The sequence below is a fragment of the Carcharodon carcharias genome, chromosome 20 (assembly GCF_017639515.1).
Source record: "Carcharodon carcharias isolate sCarCar2 chromosome 20, sCarCar2.pri, whole genome shotgun sequence".
Classification (NCBI taxonomy): Eukaryota; Metazoa; Chordata; class Chondrichthyes; order Lamniformes; family Lamnidae; genus Carcharodon; species Carcharodon carcharias.
The window spans coordinates 47,817,922-47,836,151 of record NC_054486.1 but is presented as its reverse complement, the minus strand read 5'-3'; the positions used below and the strand labels follow the sequence as shown (position 1 = coordinate 47,836,151).

At 41.6% G+C, this 18,230-nt stretch overlaps 1 protein-coding gene across 14 annotated transcripts in view; it reads left to right on the top strand.

Moving 5' to 3' along the window:
• The window catches only part of mipol1 (mirror-image polydactyly 1), a 363,283-nt gene that overhangs the window by 59,372 nt on the left and 285,681 nt on the right, over positions 1–18,230 (top strand). For 6 of the 14 annotated variants that reach the window (XM_041214750.1, XM_041214758.1, XM_041214757.1 and 3 more), the window contains one exon: positions 11,472–11,539. The exons of 3 other annotated variants lie outside the window; for them this stretch is intronic. In XM_041214750.1, the coding sequence (XP_041070684.1) occupies positions 11,527–11,539 (13 nt within the window). In that variant the 5' untranslated portion in view covers positions 11,472–11,526. Of the gene's footprint in view, positions 1–10,698; positions 10,832–11,015; positions 11,102–11,471; positions 11,540–18,230 lie in introns of all 14 variants that reach the window. 5 more of the 14 variants (XM_041214753.1, XM_041214755.1, XM_041214752.1 and 2 more) reach the window with 2 other exon arrangements.

Sequence of the window (18,230 nt, the reverse complement as noted above, 5' to 3'; positions counted from 1 at the left end):
AAGAAGTCTGATTACCCAATACAGTGGCACAAAGGACATATCATCAATGCAATACACTCAAGGAATAATGCAACTAAGGTCTGCAAGACAGACAATAGTACTGGAATTGGGGTCATTCAAACCCTCGTTAACTTTAGAGCCAGGTTGTTTTAAATTTTGGGTTTTGTATTGTGGGGTTGTGGATGATTCGATAAAGCAATTGTGAATTATCAGAAGAAACTTGTCGCACTGGTCATTTTGTTCAAGCCATACACTTATGAATCTGATGTCACAAACTTGAGTGTGGAGAGGGTCTCGGAGGGAAAAGGGGAACCCCTGCAGTGAGTGGGGTGGCAGGTGGGGAGGTGGGTTGGGGGCTAGTCAGGTCAGGAGGGGTTATCAGGTCAGGTTGGGTCAAGAGGAAGTTGTGGGTGGATGTTCGAGCAGGGCACTCTTTTGGGTTGGGCAGGGGGAAGGCTTCAGTTGTATAGCTACCCAGTAGTTAGACAAGGATTTCCTGTCTAACATTTGCTGGGTAACTATCCAGGTAAGAAAGTTTGAACTGTCCGATCTTCCTGACTCAACTTAGTTGGAGACTTTCTTGGACAGTCTCCGGACAGCAGTTGAACTTCCTGAGCAATTCCCACACTTCTGCAAGTCCTGAAGCGCATCTTTGGGCGGTGCGGGAGGTGACAGTGTTGAGGGCGTGTCCGGTCTCCGACAATCCGGAGACCGGCATATCCAGACCATTATTTTCTCTACATACAATTTCTTAGTTTTTCTCCTTTGTGTACTGCGGATAACTACTGAAGCATTCAAATTTATTGCTTTGAAGATTACTAATTATCTGTGTACAGCATTACAATTTGGAGTATATTTAAATGCCGAGGAAGTGGCAAAGAAGATTCTAATCCTACAAACCTTCCTTTCTGCACCATACTGCTCCAAGTATATATTTCAGTCACTTATAACATTTTTTGTTTATCACAATTATTTTTAAATATATGAATTTTGTGCAATGACTCGTATTTGTAACAAACTTTATTTTATTCATTTGTGGGATGTCGTCATCCATGGCACTCCAGACTCCAGCATTTAATGTTCATCTGTATTTGCCCTTGAAAAGGTGATGGTGGCCTCCTTGATTTTCTGTAGTCCACATAGTGTAGGTACACTCTCCGTGCTTTTGGGGAAGAAGTTCCATGATTTTGATTTGGTGACAATGAAGGAATGGTTGTATAATTCCAATGACTTGTGACTTGGAGGGGAACTTGCTGGCGGGGCATTCCAATATATCTGTTGCCCTTGTCCTTCCAGATGATAGAGGTCATGGATTTGGAAGGTGCTCTCAAAGAAACCATGGTGAGTTGCTGCAGTGCATTTTGTAGATGGTCCACACACTGATGCCACTGTGCAGTGGTGGTGGATGGAGTGAATGTTAAAGGTGGTGGATGGGGTGCCAATCAAGTGGGCTGTTTTGTCCTGAATGGTGTTGTGCCTCTCGTGTGTTGTTGGAACTGCACTTATCCAGCCAAATGGAGAGTATTCCATCATATTCTTGAGTTGTGCCATGTAGATGGTGGACAGTCTTTTGGGGAGTCAGGAGGTGAGATACCTATCACAGATTTCCCAGCACCTGACCTGCACTTGTAGCTTCTAGATGGCCAGTCCTTTTAGGTTTCTGGTCAATGGTAATCCCCAGGATGTTGACTATTCAGAGTGATTCCGTGATGGTTATGCTGTTGAATGTCAAAAGGTGATGATTATATTCTCATGTTGGCGATGGTCATTGCCTGGCACTTGTGTGGTTCAGATATTACTTGCCACTTGTCTGCCCAAATCTGAATGCCCAGGTCTTGCTGCATATGGACACAAACTGCTTCACGAGGAGTCACGAATAGTACTGAACACTGTGCCACCATCATGGAACGTGCCCATTTCTGACTTTATGTTGGAGGGAAGGTCGTTAATGAAGCAGCTGAAGATGGTTTGGCCTGGGCACTCCCTGATGAACTCCTGCTGCAATGTCCTGGAGCTGAGATAATTGGCTTCCAAAAACCACAATCACCTTCCTATGTGCTGGTTATGACTCCAACCAGTGGAGAGTTTGCGCCCTGCATTCCATTGGCTTCAGTTTTGTTAAGGATCTTTGCCGCACTCTTGTGAAATGCATCCTTAATATCAAGGGCAGTCACTCCCGTCTCACCTCTGGGAATCTATCTCTTTTGTCCATGTTTGGATCAAGGCTTTAGTGACGTCTGGAGCTGACCGGCCATGGTGGAACCCTAACTGATTGCTGGTGAGCAAGCTGAAGGCACTACATAAAATTGTTGCTAAATGCCACTTGATAGGACTTTGCTGGTGCGAGTATACTGTTGGAATGTAATTGATTGGATTGGATTTGTTCTGCTTTTTGTGGGCAGGACAAATCAGGGCAATCTTCCACATTGTCAGGTAGATTCCAGTGTTGTAGCACTCCTTGGCTGGGGGACAGCTGGTCCTGGAGCACACGTTTTCAGTACTACAACCTGGATGTTGTCAGGGCCCATACATAGCCATTTGCTGTATTGAGTACCTTCAGTCACTTCTTGATGCAATGTGAATTGATTTGACTGAAGACTGCTGTATGGGGATGCTGGGGACCTCAGGAGGAGGCTGAGATGGATCATCTTAGCACTTCTGGCTGAAGATGGTTGCAAATACTTCAGTCTTGTCTTTTGCAGTGAGGCTCTGGGCTCTTCCAGCTTTGAGGATGGGATGATTCGGAGTCGCCTCCTCCGGTGAGTTGTTTAATTGTCCACCACCATTCATGGCTAGATGTGGCAGGACTGCACTGAAAACTATATAAGGAGAAAACAACAATTTATACTGTATGAGAAGAGAGTGCTGATTGGTTGGCAAGTGGATTCTTTTAGAGGTGTTGCCATGGAGAGAAACTGAGTGCAGCTGACAAACTGAATGAAGACTTCCAATTTGATGAGAGGGGAGTTTCAAGTGTCAATTTTGTTCTTAAATTTTGCTCTTAAAATCTAATCTAGTCTGTGATTAGCAGTAACTGGGAAGTACTGTGTAAGCAGGCTAAGTTCTTTATTTCTTTCTTGCAGTTTAGACAGGGTAAACTCACTCTCAGCTATAGGAGCTGAGTAGTTAATTAGCTAATTGGTTGAATCTGGTTACTGTAGTCCCAGTTCAGATAACTGGAAATTCAGGGTTCTTTAATGCAGTTGGCAAATGGAGTGCAGCTGACTAACTGATGACTTGGAGATTGGTGAGAGCGGAGTTGGGAGAAGGTGGGGAAGGAGTTGTTTGTTTCCTCTTTCCATCATTGTCACGCCATAGAAATTGGTTCTTGCTCCACTACAGGGAAAGGAGCTAGCTGTTTGGTGAGTATCTGGTAAGTGGGTTAGCTCTATTCTACCCCATAGGTTTAAAATAGTACACAATTTGGTGGTAAAATTAATCAAGTATATAAAAAAAGCAATATGAACTAAGTGATTAATATGATTAAGTAATTATTTAAAACACATTAAGGATGGCAGGACAGGTGATGGGTCAAGGCTGCAGCATGTGGGAGCTCCTGGATAACATTGTGATCCAGGGCAAACACATCTGCAGTAAGTGTTTGTGGAACTTCAGCTCAGAGTCATTGAGCCGGAGGCTGAGCTGCAGACTCTGTGACAAATCAGAAGGAGGAGGAAAGTTACTTGGATGCTTTATACCAGGAGGCAGTCACACCACTTAGGACAGGGTCTTCTGATTTGGTCAGTGGTCAGGGATAGGAGGGTGTGACTGCGAGTGAGGCAGGTGAGGGGACCCAGAGTGCAAGAGTGTGAGCCTCTGCAATTGTCCAACAGGTTTGATGTTCTCTCAGCTTGTTTGGATGAGAGTGGGGGCTGCAGGTGGATGAGCAAACTGACCATGGTATAGGAAGCCATCCAAGTGGGGGAGCAAAAAGGAATATAGTGATAGTAGGGGGACAGTATTGTAAGGGGGATTGACACTGTTCTTTGTAGCAAAGAGCGAGAGTCCAGACAGCTTTGTTGCCTGCTTGGTGCCACAGTTTGGGACATCTGCTCTGGCTTGGAGAGGAACTTGCAGTGGGAGGGGAAGGATCCAGTGGTCGTGGTCCATGCAGGTACCAACGACATAGGCAGGATGAGGAAGGAGGCTCTGCAAAGTGTGCAAATTGGCATAGGACAAATAAAATTAGAGAAATGAATGTGTGGCTCAAAGACTGGTGTGGGAGAAGTGGGTTACAGTTTGTGGGGCACTGGCACCAGTGAGATCTGTACCATTGGGGATGGTCTACGTCTGAACCGTGCTGGGGCTGGTGTCCTCGCGAGCTGCCTAACTAGACAGTGTTTTAAACTGAATAGTGGGGGCAAGGGATCAAATTTGGGAAGATGTGGGAAATCAAAGAGTAGAGAAAAGGCTAGAGAGACAGGTATTAATATGGGAAATGATGAACAGACCATGACAGAATTGTTAAAAACAAAAAAACTGCGGATGCTGGAAATCCAAAACAAAAACAAAAACAGAATTACCTGGAGAAACTCAGCAGGTCTGGCAGCATCGGCGGAGAAGAAAAGAGTTGACGTTTCGAGTCCTCATGACCCTTTGACAGAACTTTTAAGTTCTGTCGAAGGGTCATGAGGACTCAAAACGTCAACTCTTTTCTTCGCCGCCGATGCTGCCAGACCTGCTGAGTTTTTCCATGACAGAATTGTACTCTCTGTCCCGTCCTAAGAGTAAATCAGCAGATAAGGATAGACTCTACAAAAATAATAAAAGGCTCTGTATTTAAACGCACATAGCATTTGAAACAAAACAGATGAACTGATAGCACAGATAGAAATAAGTAAGTGTAACCAGATAGCCATTACAGAGACGTGGCTACAGGATGATGTAGATTGGGACCTGAATATTGAAGGGTATGTGACATTTAGGAAGGGCAGGAAGTTAGGTGGAAGGGTGACTCTGTTAATTAACGATGGTATTAGCACATTTGGGGGATGACCTAAATTCAGGAAACCAGGATGTAGAAGCGATTTGGGTAGAGATGAGAAATGGTAAAGGCAAGAAATCACTTCTGGGAGTGGTGTACAGGCCTCCTAATTGTAGCTGCACAGTAAGACAGAGTATAAAAGAAGAGATAATGGGAGCTTGCCAAAAAGGTACAGCAAAAGTCATGGGGGCTCTTAATCTACATATAGACTGGAAAAATCAGATGGGGAAAATCTGGCAGAGATGAGTTCATAGAATGTTGTTGAGATAGTTTCTTAGAATAACATGCTCTGGAGCCAACCAGAGAGAAGGCTATACTGGCATTGAGCAATGAGAAGGATTAATTGATAAGCTCCTAGTGAAAGCACCGCTAGGTAGCAGCGATCATAATATGATTGAATTTTACATTCATTTTGAGGGAGAAACGAGTATGGCTGAGACTAGTATTTTAAACTTAAATAAGGACAATTATGAGGGCATGAAAGCAGAGCTAGCTCAAATGAAGTGACAAATGAGGTTAATGGATATGTCAACAGAAGTTCATTGGCAGATATTTAAAGGGATATTTCAGAATAAACAGAATATATACATTCCAATGAGAGAAAAATCCAAAAGGGGAGGGCCCACCATCCGTGGTTAATTTAAACAGTTATAGACAATATCAGACTTAAAGAAAAAGCATATAATTACGCAAAGACAGGTGGCAGGTCAGAAGATCAGAAAAAATATAAAGAAGAATGACAAATTAATAAGGAGGGGCGGAAATTAGAATACAAGAGAAAGCTAGCTTGTAATATAAAGACAGGTAGTAAGAATTTCTATAGGTATTTAAATAAGAAAAGCTAACAAAATAAGCATTGGTCCTATAGAAAGTGCATCGGGGAATTCATAATGGAAAATAGGGAGATGGCGGATGAATTAAACAGGTATTTTGCTTCGGTCTTCGCTATAGAGGACACAAGTGACATCCCGGAAATAACTGTAAATCAGGAAATGGGAGGAACTTGAGAAAATTACAATCACCAGGGAAGTGGTATTGAGCAAATTGTTGGGGCTGCGGATGGATAAATCCTCAGGTCAGGATGGACTTCACCATAAAGTCTTGAAAGAAGTGGCATGTGAGCGAGTTGATGCATCAGTTTTAATTTTCCAAAATTCCCTAGTTTCGGAGAAAGTTCCATTTGATTGGAAAATAGCAAATATAAATCCTTTACTCAAAAAGGGAGGGAGATAGAAAGCAGGAAACTATAGGCGAGTTAGCCTAACATCTGACATAGGAAAAATGTTAGAAGCTATTATTAAAGATGTTACAGCAGGGCACTTAGAAAAATTCAAGGCAATCAGGCAGAGTGAACATGGTTTTGTAAAAGGGAAATCATGTTTAACCAATTTATTGGAGTTCTTTGAAGGAATCACATGTGCTGTGGATAAAGGGAAACCGGTGAGTGTGCTGTACTTAGATTTCCAGAAGGCATTTGATAAAGTGCCACATCAGAGGTTATTGCAGAAAATCAAAGCTCATGTTGTAGGGGGTAACATATTGGCTAGCTAACAGGAAGCAGAGAGTTGGCATAAATGGGTCCTTTTCTGGTTGGCAGGATGACGAGTGGTGTGCCACTGGGATCAGTTGTTGGGGTCTCAACTTTCTACAATTTATATAAATGACTTAGATGTTAGGCTAACTGGCCTGTAGTTTCCTGCTTTCTGTCTCCCTGCCTGCCTCCCCACCCCTATCCCTCCCAATCCCACCACCTCCTTTTTGAATAAAGGAGTTTTATTTGCTATTTTCCAATCTAATGGATGAAGGGACCGAGGGAATGGTGGTTGTGCACTAGTGGAGTCCCTACCTCTGGGCCAGAACCTCTGGGTTCAAGTCTCACTCCAGGACTTGATGGCCACAGAAGGTGCATTCATAACGTGGCCAAACAGGTTGATTATCAGCCTCTGAATCTTTCCAATACGCCTGATGGCAGGTGGTAAGAATGGAAGAGTTTCTTGGTCAGCTGTACTGCAGAAGGCAATGGCAAACTATTGCTGCACTTTGCCAAGTATAACCCTGGACCAATCCAATGGAAGTCCATGGTCACCAACGGCCTCTTCAGGCATGGTACCTGAGCGAGGAAGAATCATAGACTTGCATCATAGCATCTTACCACATTTCCAAAATTACAAATGTGTTTCACATATGAATTGAATTTTGAAGACAAATGCAGAACCTATTTTGCATACAATAAGATCCAAAAAACAATAATGAAATGCATGACCAGTCTGCTTTTGAGGCTTTATGCCAAGACATCAAAAGAACTTTGTGCTCTTGATCTCATTGGCACTATTAGATACTGAACATACATGTGAACAATTTGGATAATGAAACATTCCTTTGTACTGCAGTGGTGCTCAAAATCTTTGAGTGGAGCTTGAATTCACAACTTTCTGACATAAGTGACTCCAAGACAGGAGTGCTACCTTCTGAATCAAGCTGATGCACAGTATATATTAATACTTAAATCTTTATTGGACAAATAAGTGACAAATTACATTGTCAACAAGTGTTAAATAGGGCGCAAAACATTTTGAGGATTTTATGCTAGATATCTGCTTTGTTTCAGTGTCACTGGTCACTCTTGACATTGGACCTCACATCACCTTTGATCCAATGCACACCTTTTTATGTCCAGTACATAAACAATAGCATGGCTATTGTAACTGAGAGCCCTTACTCCAAACATCAGCTACTGGAATACTAGCCCCCAACACCTTAGTAGGCCCTTAAACCAAGTCACAGATGATGCACACCTCATGATTTATTTGAAATGGTAACTCAGCAACATTGAATGGAAGCAATCTCTGTTAATAACCTAAGATGTTTGCCAATGGATGCAGCTGTTAGAAATTCAAATGTATCATAGGTAACCTCTTGGATTTAGTGGAGTCTGTTGTTTTCCATACATTTGTGACTCCAGACTTGACTTATTGAATGCTGTCTTGGCCTTTCATTCGGCTCCTCTAAAACATGGTCCCCTCACCTAATACTCCTGTCCTTGCTGATCTGGATTGGCACCCAATTACCCAAAGCCTCCAATTGCCTTTTATCCTCCCTTTCTCTGTTCTTCCTTCAACAACCATTGACCCTCCAGACCCCCCTCCCCCCCACCCCACCGGCTCCCCCAAGTACTCTGTGTTCTCCAACTCTGGCCTCTTGTGCATTCCTGTACTCCCTCACCCAACTATTGTTAACCATGCCTTCAGTCATATGAGATCCATGGTCTGGAATCCTTCCCTAAATCCCTCCTTCAAGGCTCTCTTTAAAATCAACCTTGTCGGCCAGCCCTCCAAACTTTCCTTTATCTTGGTGCCCATTTATCTGAGTATCATTCTGTGAAGTGCCTGAGATGTTTTTCTATGTCATAAATGCAAATTGTAGTTGTAAATCATCAGTGCCTCTTTTTTTCTGGATTTGATATGCACTGCCCTTTAAATGCTTGATTGAAAGCATAACTTTGGGTTGTAATAATAATACCCCTTTGTGACCTGAACCAACTATTTGTGTCTTTCACACATGTACTTCTTGAATCTCTCTGAGTAAACACTTGGTGAGATGATACTTGATATGAATTGTTCAGCAACTTTATTTCAGTGAGTCAGTAGCATAACAACAGTCATGGCCAGATTTACTTTGTTCAACCAGTACAATTTGTTCTCGAGTAATCAAAAAATACTGAATATACTACACTACCCCATATTGTGGATCGTCTGACTTAAACTAATTTCTAACCACCCTGTAGTGCATCCTTTTCACAGCCTTTCACTTTTCAGTTTGTCACATAAAGACTTGACTACTTGTGTAGCATTTAATTTCAAAACTTTCCTGCTGGATTGCCTGAATCTGTTTTAATCTTTTGCTGTACGCAGCAGAGAAGGAAAGCCTGTCATACATATTGCTTAGTGCTTGGGACCAGGAGCCCCCCAACATGATGGGTGAGATGTGCTTATCGATTACTGAAATGAGTTAACAACTTGCTCATTATTTAGAGTATAAGGAAACCACATCAAAGATAACTAATTAGCAGATAAAAACAAAAAACTGCAGATGCTGGAAATCCAAAACAAAAACAGAATTACCTGGAAAAACTCAGCAGGTCTGGCAGCATCGGTGGAGAAGAAAAGAGTTGACATTTCGAGTCCTCATGACCCTTCAGCAGACCCTTCTCTGCATTACTTCCAACTTTATATCTTGGTGACTGGAACTAGACATAGTATTCAAGATGTGGCCTTACCAAAGGTCTGAACAGTTAGGTTATGACTTCCTGTAACTTACGTTCTACTGTTTATGGTTTAACTTTCTAAAATAACAAAATGAAATGGAATAGTTGGTTACTGTAAGTGATGTAAAATGCTGAAAGAATTTAATGTTACAACAATCTGGCTCCTTCCTCATGGAACATAATTTCTAAAGGTTGTCCTAATTTGTTTTTATTTAGATTGTGGACCAAATACTTTATTGCATCACCTATAGATACATTTAACCAAAACTGCAATATTGAACTTAACCAGGTTACTCTGGTCCTCATAAAATTATTATGGAACAAAAGAATTATTCTATTTAGAGCACATTATATTGCTAGTTCTCCGGCAGCAGAGATATACAACCCCCATTTGCAAATATTATTAAATTAAATTTAGCTGCAAAAGGCAGAAAAATACAGCTGTTAGTTGGGGTAGCATGCAGGGGGTGGGGGCGGGAGTCCAAACTTGGCTCACTGTTCAGCATAGTCAGCATAAGAAAGATAAGTGATAGGAGCAGGTGTAGGCCATATGGACCCTTGAGACTGCTCCGCCATTCAGTATGATCATGGCTGATCATCTAACTTAGCTCCACTTTTCTGCCTGCTCCCCATATCCCTTGACTCCCTGAGATCCAAAAATTAGTCTACCTAGCCTTAAATATACTCGATGCATTCACAACCTTCTGGGGTAGAGAATCCCAAACTATATTAGTGTACTAAACGATGGATTTTGGTATTTCTTCCAAATGGAAGAATCATAAAACAACGTTGTATCTGAGATTGTCATATAAAGTGGGACAGTCAGTGACTTTCTGTGTTAATAGGATTAACTGCTGTACTGACATTCTTAACAGTAGGAACCATTGGTATCATTTTTCCAGCAGGTGGCAGCCTTCTCCATTTAAGCAGTAGGCAGCAATGGGACGAGCTGAGGATGTCAGTGTTTCTTGTAATTGCTCCCAGTCTATTTGTTGCTTACTTATGAATTAACTTGCATTTATTGAACTAAATCATTTCAATCATTTAATTACACCTGAGGAGCTGAACTATAATTGCCTGCAGCTAACCAGGATCTAATATGGCTTCAGCTGTATTAATTTGATGTTTACTTTTCTGAGTGCTAAAAGCATTAAAATGATTGCGCAATGGGATTACATTTTGTTAATTGCTGGCAATCATTAGCTTGGAAATGGTGCTGAAGATTGACTGTAAATTATGGAGGGATAAAATTTATGATTTATGTTATGAACAATAGGGCAGCCTGTCTTCTTTTAAAATGCCCATGAGATTATTAAAAATTGCTTTCTTTCCACGTCTTGGTATATTAAAAGACTGAAATTATTATTCATCTTTTTTGTAGTTCTATAACTGCATTGACTGCGACATGTACAGTACATTTAATTAATGTAATAAAACACCTGCATTTCAGCTAATCCAAAAGTAAATGAGGAACTGAATGAAAGATTGCCTGTTTCTAAGAAGCACTATTGCCGACAATTGAAAAAAAGAAGAGCTTGAGACTTCATGGGAAAATTTCCAGAAAGAACTAAGTTAGCAGTTAGGTGAGAAGCTAATGGAGGATCATGAAATCTCAGCCACGATTGCATTTTTTTGGATTGTGACAGCCAATAAGTGCTGTTTAACTTGTCGAGTAATTTTCTGTAAATTTGATGCTTCGAGGTGAAACATACACAAACAATTTTAATTGACTTCAGTTGGTACTGTGGTTTGTGCCTTTTTTTATAGAGGATCTATGAGGAGACAACTTGCATGACGATGAAAAGTAATGTCAAAAGATTGATGTAGTGATGAAGTTCAGATGTCTGCAGCAAGTAATAATTAATTAGTATTTATTGAACATGAAGCTAATATTCAGCAATTGTCTTTTGCTGCCACTTCCCAACAAAAGCCCAACATAGTCCTTTTTTTAAAAAAAGACTCAAATTTGAGACTTAAATCTTAATTATACTGGAATTGTGCAATTTCAGAAGATGTTCTTACAATCCAAATACATAGCAACTCTTTCATTATAAACTAAAACAGTTGTTCTGAAGTTCTTGCAATTTTTTAACCTGAATATTTTAGTTGCTGTATAAAGATATTTAAACATTGGACCTCTCATTAAATAGATTTTTATACAATTTTCAGAAACATAGCATTTTAAAATTTTTTTAATTGTCTTTTCGGTACTTTTTTTTACAGATCTGAAAACTTGGAGGAAAAAATAAGATTACAATAAGACGAAAATACATCTAATATGCAAATGGAAGGTTAGTGAAAAGATGAGATCTATCACAGGCTGGATTATTGTTAACATTAAAGACATTGCCACTTTGCTTTTTAAAAAAAAGTTAATTTTATATTAAACCAGAAAAGCTGTGGACAAAATGCTTGAAATAAAAAGGTCCTGATATTTCAGGTGCTTGCAAAACAGGTTTGTTAGAGTGTAGAAGAAATTGCTTTAAAATGAATGGGGGAATAGAGCTCGGGAATATTTTTCAGAGCGATTAGAGCAACAAATATGCATTCCTTAAGGACAAAAAACACCTACAGGAAAAGCAGTCCAACTAAGGCTAAGAAAAGAAGTTGAGGTAGTATTAAAGGAACAGGCTTATAATGTTGAAGAGTAGAAAGCCTGAGGATTGGGAAGATATTATAATTTAACAAAATATGACCAAGAAATTGATAGAGAAAAATGAATATCACAAACTACTAAAAGGCTTAAAAACAGTTTGTAAAATTTTTTTCAGGGATGTACAAAGGAAAAGACTAGTGAAAGCAAATGTGGGCCCATTTCAGGCACAGACAGGAGAAATTATAATGGAGAATAAGAAAAAGGTAGCGACATTAAGCAGATACTTTGTCTTCCACCGTGATGACAGATACACAAAAATCAATATGAGAAGTATTGAGGAACCAATGGTCTAACGAGAATGAATAACTTTAAAAGCTTAGGATCAGTAAAGCAGTTAATAGGTATAAAGGTTGACAAATTAAGACCTGATGGCTTGCACCCAAGGGTTTGAAGAGGGATACTTAATAAATAGGTTTTGATCTTCCAGAATTCTCTACTTTCTAGAGGTGTGTTATGACACTCCTGAGGGAACCCCTCCCTCTCCCTCTCTGCCCCCACCCCTCTCCCTCTCTGCCCCCGCCCCTCTCCCTCTCTGCCCCCGCCCCTCTCCCTCTCTGCCCCCGCCCCTCTCCCTCTCTGCCCCCAGAATTCTCTACTTTCTAGAGGTGTGTTATGACACTCCTGAGGGAACCCCTCTCCCTCTCCCTCTCTGCCCCCGCCCCCCTCCCTCTCTCTGACCCCCCCCACTCTCCTCTGACCCCCCCCCTCTCTCTCTCTCTCTCTCTGCCCCCCCCTCTCTTTTCTCTCTGCCTCTCCCCCCGTCTCTCTCTCTCTGCCCCATACCCTCTCTCTCTGCCCCCATCTCTCTCTCTCTTCCTGCCCCTCTTTTGCTCTGCCCCTGCCTCTTGTGCCCCCCCCCCCCCAAGTTTATGTGGCTGTTCCTAATGTTACATATTTACGTAAGTAATGTCCTTTGTATGTAAAAATATTTGGGAATATTACATCCCATGATTAGAAATCTTGTAGAGAGAGACTGGCATTCTGGTATTTTCTCACAGACAGCTTCAAGGTCACAGCTTTTTGCTGCATGTAAGCTCTTTTAAAACTTGACATAATTTCCCACGGTACCACTATCTTGGTAATTTTCTATGCCGTGAGCTAATCTAAGTTTTCCCACTTTTATTCTACAAGAAGAATTCCTAATAAGTTCAAGTGTTTGGTTCTTACGAAGGTTAGTTTTTAACAATTAATGGTGTTGATAGTAACCTAATAATCTTACAATACTGCCAAACAGGGGTAAAAAGGAACCTTTTCATAAAGCTCTGCTTGCTTCTCCTCACACAAATGCTGTGTTCCTCTTTCTGTCTCTGCCTTCTTTCTCCTTGCAGCTGTGTGCTTTCACTCTCCAGCTCTTCGGCTTGTAGCTCTCCTTTGTGTCTGTCAGCCACATGGCATCCCTATCTTAACTTCCTTCCTGTTTGTACTGCTTCCAGATCAAGGGTCATGAGGTCACAAGGACCAGCATTTCTTATCCAAGAAAGGTGCAATTGATTCTTTTGCAATTGATGCAAAGTCTTACAAGTCTGTTTCAAACATTCTTAAAAGCAACTACAGATTCTATCGACTTCTTAAAGTAATTACAAATTTTCCTTACTGTATGCTTCTGGGTCAAAGATTGTCACAGTGGTTTCTGTAGGTTGGAAGGCAGCAAATGTAACTCCGTTATTCAAAAAAGGAAGGGGAGAGAAATGGGCAGCTGTAGGTTAGCTAGTCTCACATCAGTAGTAGGGAAAATGCTCGGATCTAGTATCAAGGATGTGGTAATAGAGCATTTAGAAAAATATAAATGAATAAGCGGAGTCAACATTGATTTATGGAAGGGAAATTGTTTTTGACAAATTTTTAAAGAATTTTTTTGAGGAGATAATGAGTAGGATGGTTAAGGGTGGACCAGTGGATATAGGATATTTGGATTTTCAAAATGCATTTCACAAGGTGCCACACAAAACAGGCTATTACATAAAATTAGGGCTCATGGGGTTGAAGGTAATTTAAGATGAGTTCGGGATTGGTTATCTGACAAAAAACAGTTGGAATAAACAAATCATTTTTGCTTGGCAACGTGTTAACTAGTCACAGAGAAAAGTCACAGAATTGTTATGGCGCAGAAGGAGGCCATTCAGCCCATCATATCTGCACCAGCTGTCCGAATGAGCATCTTAGTGCCATTCTCCTGCTTTTTCCCCATACCCTTGCACATTGTTTCTATTCAAATAATCATCTGTTACCCTCTTGAACACCTTGACTGAACCTGCCTCCACCACACTTTCAGGCAGTGCATTCCAGACTCAAACCACTCACTGTGTGAGAGAGTTTATTCTCACATCATATTCTTTTGCAAATCACTTTAAAACTGTGCTCTCTCATTCTCGATCCCTTGACGAGTGGGAGCAGTTTCTTCCTATCAATTGTATTCACCCCCCTTGTGATTTTGAACACCTCTATCAAATCTCCACTTAGCCTTCTCCCCTCCAAGGAGAACAGTTCTCTCTCCAATCTATCTTTGTAACTGAAGTGTCTCATCCATGGAATCATTCTTGGAAATGTCTTCTACATTTTTTCCAATGTGATCGCATCCTTCCTATAGTGTAGTGCCCAAAACTGTACCCAGTACCCCAGCTGAGGTCTAACTATTGTCTTATGTAAGCTCAGCATAACCTCCCTGCTCTAGTACTCTATGCCACTATTAATAAAGCCCAGGATACTGTATGCTTTATTAACTGCAGTCTCCAACTGTCCTGCCATCTTCAATGATCTATGCACATACACACTCAGGTCTCTCTGCTCCTGCAAACCCTTAAGAATTGTACACCTTATTTTATATTGTCTCTCCATGTTCTTTATACCAAAATGAATCAGCTTACACTTCTCCACATTGAACTTCACCTGCCACCTATCTGCCCACTCCACCAATTTGTCGATGTCCTTTTAGAGTTCTATACAATCCTCTTCACAGTTTACAATGCTTCCAAGTTTTGTATTATCTGCAAACTTAGAAATTGTCCCCTGTACACAAAGATCTAGATCATTAATATGTATCAGATAAAGCAAGGTTCCCAAAACCGACCCCTGGGGAACTCCCACTGCAAACATTCCTCCAGCCTGAAACAGATCCATAACCCTCTGTTCCCTATTACTTAACCAATTTTATATCCATGTTGCTACTGTCCCTTTTATTCCATGAGCTATAATTTTTCTCATAAGTCTGTTGTGTGGCACTGTATCGAATGCCTTTTGAAAGTGCATGTACGCCACATCAACAGCATTACTCTCATCAACCCTCTTTGTTACCTTTTCAAAAAACTCCACCAATTTAGTTAAACACAATTTCCCCAATAGAAATGCATGCTGGCTCTTCCTAATCAACCCACATTTTTACATGTGACTACTAATTCTATCCCAAATAATTTTCCCAAGAAGCTTTCCCATTGCTGAAGTTACACTGACTGGTCTGTGATTGTTGGGCTTAGCCTTACAACTTATTTTGAGCAAGGGTATAATGTTTGCAATTCTCCAGTCCCCCGGCAACTCCCGAGATGAGGAAAGACTGAAAGATAGTGGCCGATGCCCCTACAATTTCCACTCTTACTTCCTTCAATGTCCTTGGATGCATATCATCTGGTCCCGGTGCCTTGTCAACCTTAAGTACTGACACTTTACCCAACGCTTCCTCCTTACCACTTTTGAACCCTTCTAGTGACAGAGTTTCCTCCTCTGTCACCGTGACCTCGGTAGCATCTGCCTCGTAGGTAATGATAGATGCAAAGTATTCATTTAACACCTCAGCCATGCCCCCGGCCTCCACATGTAAATCCCCTTTTTGGTCCCTAACCGGCCCTACTTCTCCTTTTACCATCCTCTTACAATGTGTGTGCCAGTAGAAGACTTTGGGATTCCCCTTTATGTTGGCTGCTAGTCTTTTCTCATGATTCGTCTTTGCTTCTCTTATTTCCTTTTTCACCTCCCCTCTGAACCTTCTGTATTCCAGATTGGTTCTCAGTTGTATTTTCTACCTGACACCTGTCATATGCACACATTTTCTTCTTTTATCTTAATATGTATCTCCTTTTTCACCCAGAAAGCTCTGGATTTGTTTGCCTTACCTTTCCCTTTAGAGGGAATATACCTTGACTGTGCCTGAACCATTTCTTCTTTGAAGGTAGCCCGTTGTTCAGCTACAGTTTTCCCCACCAGCCTTTGGTTCCAGTCTATTCAGCCCAGCTCTGTTCTTGCCCCATTGAAGTCAGGTCTCCCCCAATTAATTATTCTTACCCTGGATTGCACATTGTCCTTTTCTACCATCATCCTAAACCTTACGATACAATGATCACTATCTCCTAAATGTTCCCCCACTAGCAATTGATCTACTTGGTCCACCTCATTTCTAAGATCCAGGTCCAACAGTGCCTCCTTTCGTAAGATAAAACCAAATACTGCAGATTCTGGAAATCTGAAACAAAAACAGAAAATTCTGGAAAATTTCCGCAGGTCGTGTTGGACTGGACACATACTGATGTTGAAAATTCTCCTGAACACAATTTAGGAACTCTTGCCTCTCTCCATCCTTTACACTACCACTGTCGCAGTCTACATCCGGGTAATTAAAGCCCCCCATTATAAGTACCCTATAATGTTTGCATCTCTCTGTAATTTCCCTGCAGATTTGTTCCTCTACATCCTTCCCACTAGTTGGCAGTCTATAGACTACATTAAATAATGTAATTGCACCCTTTTTGTTCCTTAGCTCTAGCCACATTGATTCTGCCCTTGAACCTTCTGGGATATCCTCCTTCTCCAGCATTGCAATACTCTCCTTAACCAATAGCACCTCACCACCTCCTCCCTTTCCTATCTTTTCTGAGCACCTTGTACCCAGGAATATTTAACACTCAGTCCTGCCCTTCCTTGAGCCAGGTCTCTATTATCACCACAACATCATATTTGCATATGGCAATCTGCACCTCTAACACCCCAATCTTATTTACTATACTCCGTGCATTCACATACACGCACGGTAACCCTAATTTAGACTTCATGATTTTCTCCCTTACTCCGACTCCACCTATCAACTTACTATTCTCTATACTAGTGCTATCTGTCTCTCCCTGTATTTTGTGCACTCTGGTGCTCCTCTCTAATACTCTCTCCTGGTTCCCATACCCCTGCTGAGTTAGTTTAAAACCCCCCGCTAACAGCACTAGCAAAATGGCCTGCAAGGAACTCAGCCCTGGCTCGGCTCAGGTGCAACCCACCCGGCTTGTACAGGTGCCATCTTCACAAAGCCAGTCCCAGTGTCCCAGGAGTCGAAAGCCCTCCCTCCTGGACCATCTTTCCAGCCATGTATTCATTTGCCTTACCCTCCTATTTTTGTACTCAGTTGCAGGTGGGAGTAATCCGGAGATTACTACATTTGAGGTCCTGCTTGCTAATTTCCAACCTAGCTCCCTGAATTCTGATCATAGGACTACATCCCGCTTCCTACCTAAGTCATTGGTACCAATGTGGACCACAACCTCTGGCTGATCACCCTTCCCCAGAAGAATGTCCTGTAGCTGCTCTGTGACATCATTGACCCTGGCACCAGGAAGGCAACATGCCATCCTGGAGTCAAGTCTATGGCCGCAGAAATGCCTGTTTGTTCCCCTAATTAATGAATCCCCTATCACTATTACTCTTCCACTCTTCTTCCTCCCCTCCTGAACAGCCAAGCTGCTCGTGGTGCCACAAATATGGCTCCGACTGCAATCCTCTGAGGAACCAATGTCTTCTCCAGTATCCAAAGTGGAAAACTAATTTGCGAGCAGTATCTCAGTGACTCCTGACTACCCTGCCTGGCTCTATTGGACTGCCTGGTGGTCACCCATCCCCTTTCTGCCTGCATGCTCCTAGCCTGCGGTGTGACCACCTCTCTGAAAGTGCTATCCACCTAGCTCTTAGCCTCATGGATGCTCCACAGGTGACTCCAGCCACCCCTCAAGCTCCAAAACCTGGAGCTCAAGTTTGTGCAGCTGTCAGCATTTCCTGCACCAGCAGTGTCTATGACTTCCCACACATTACAGGACACACATTTCACACAACTGAGCTGCTCTGCCATGTCTTAACTTTACTTCCCTTACATTAACTTTAATGTACTTTGGTTTACTTATTTTATTTTACTGGCCCTGACTTAATTTTACTCCCCTATTCCAAATGTTTCTTATCTAAAAGCAAATTTTTTAAAGATAATACCCTTTCCTAATTTACAGCTACTTAAAGACACTCCCTCACAGCAGTTTCTCACCAACCTTGATATTAAGGTTTTCTTGTGATGTCAGTCTCCTTTTTTT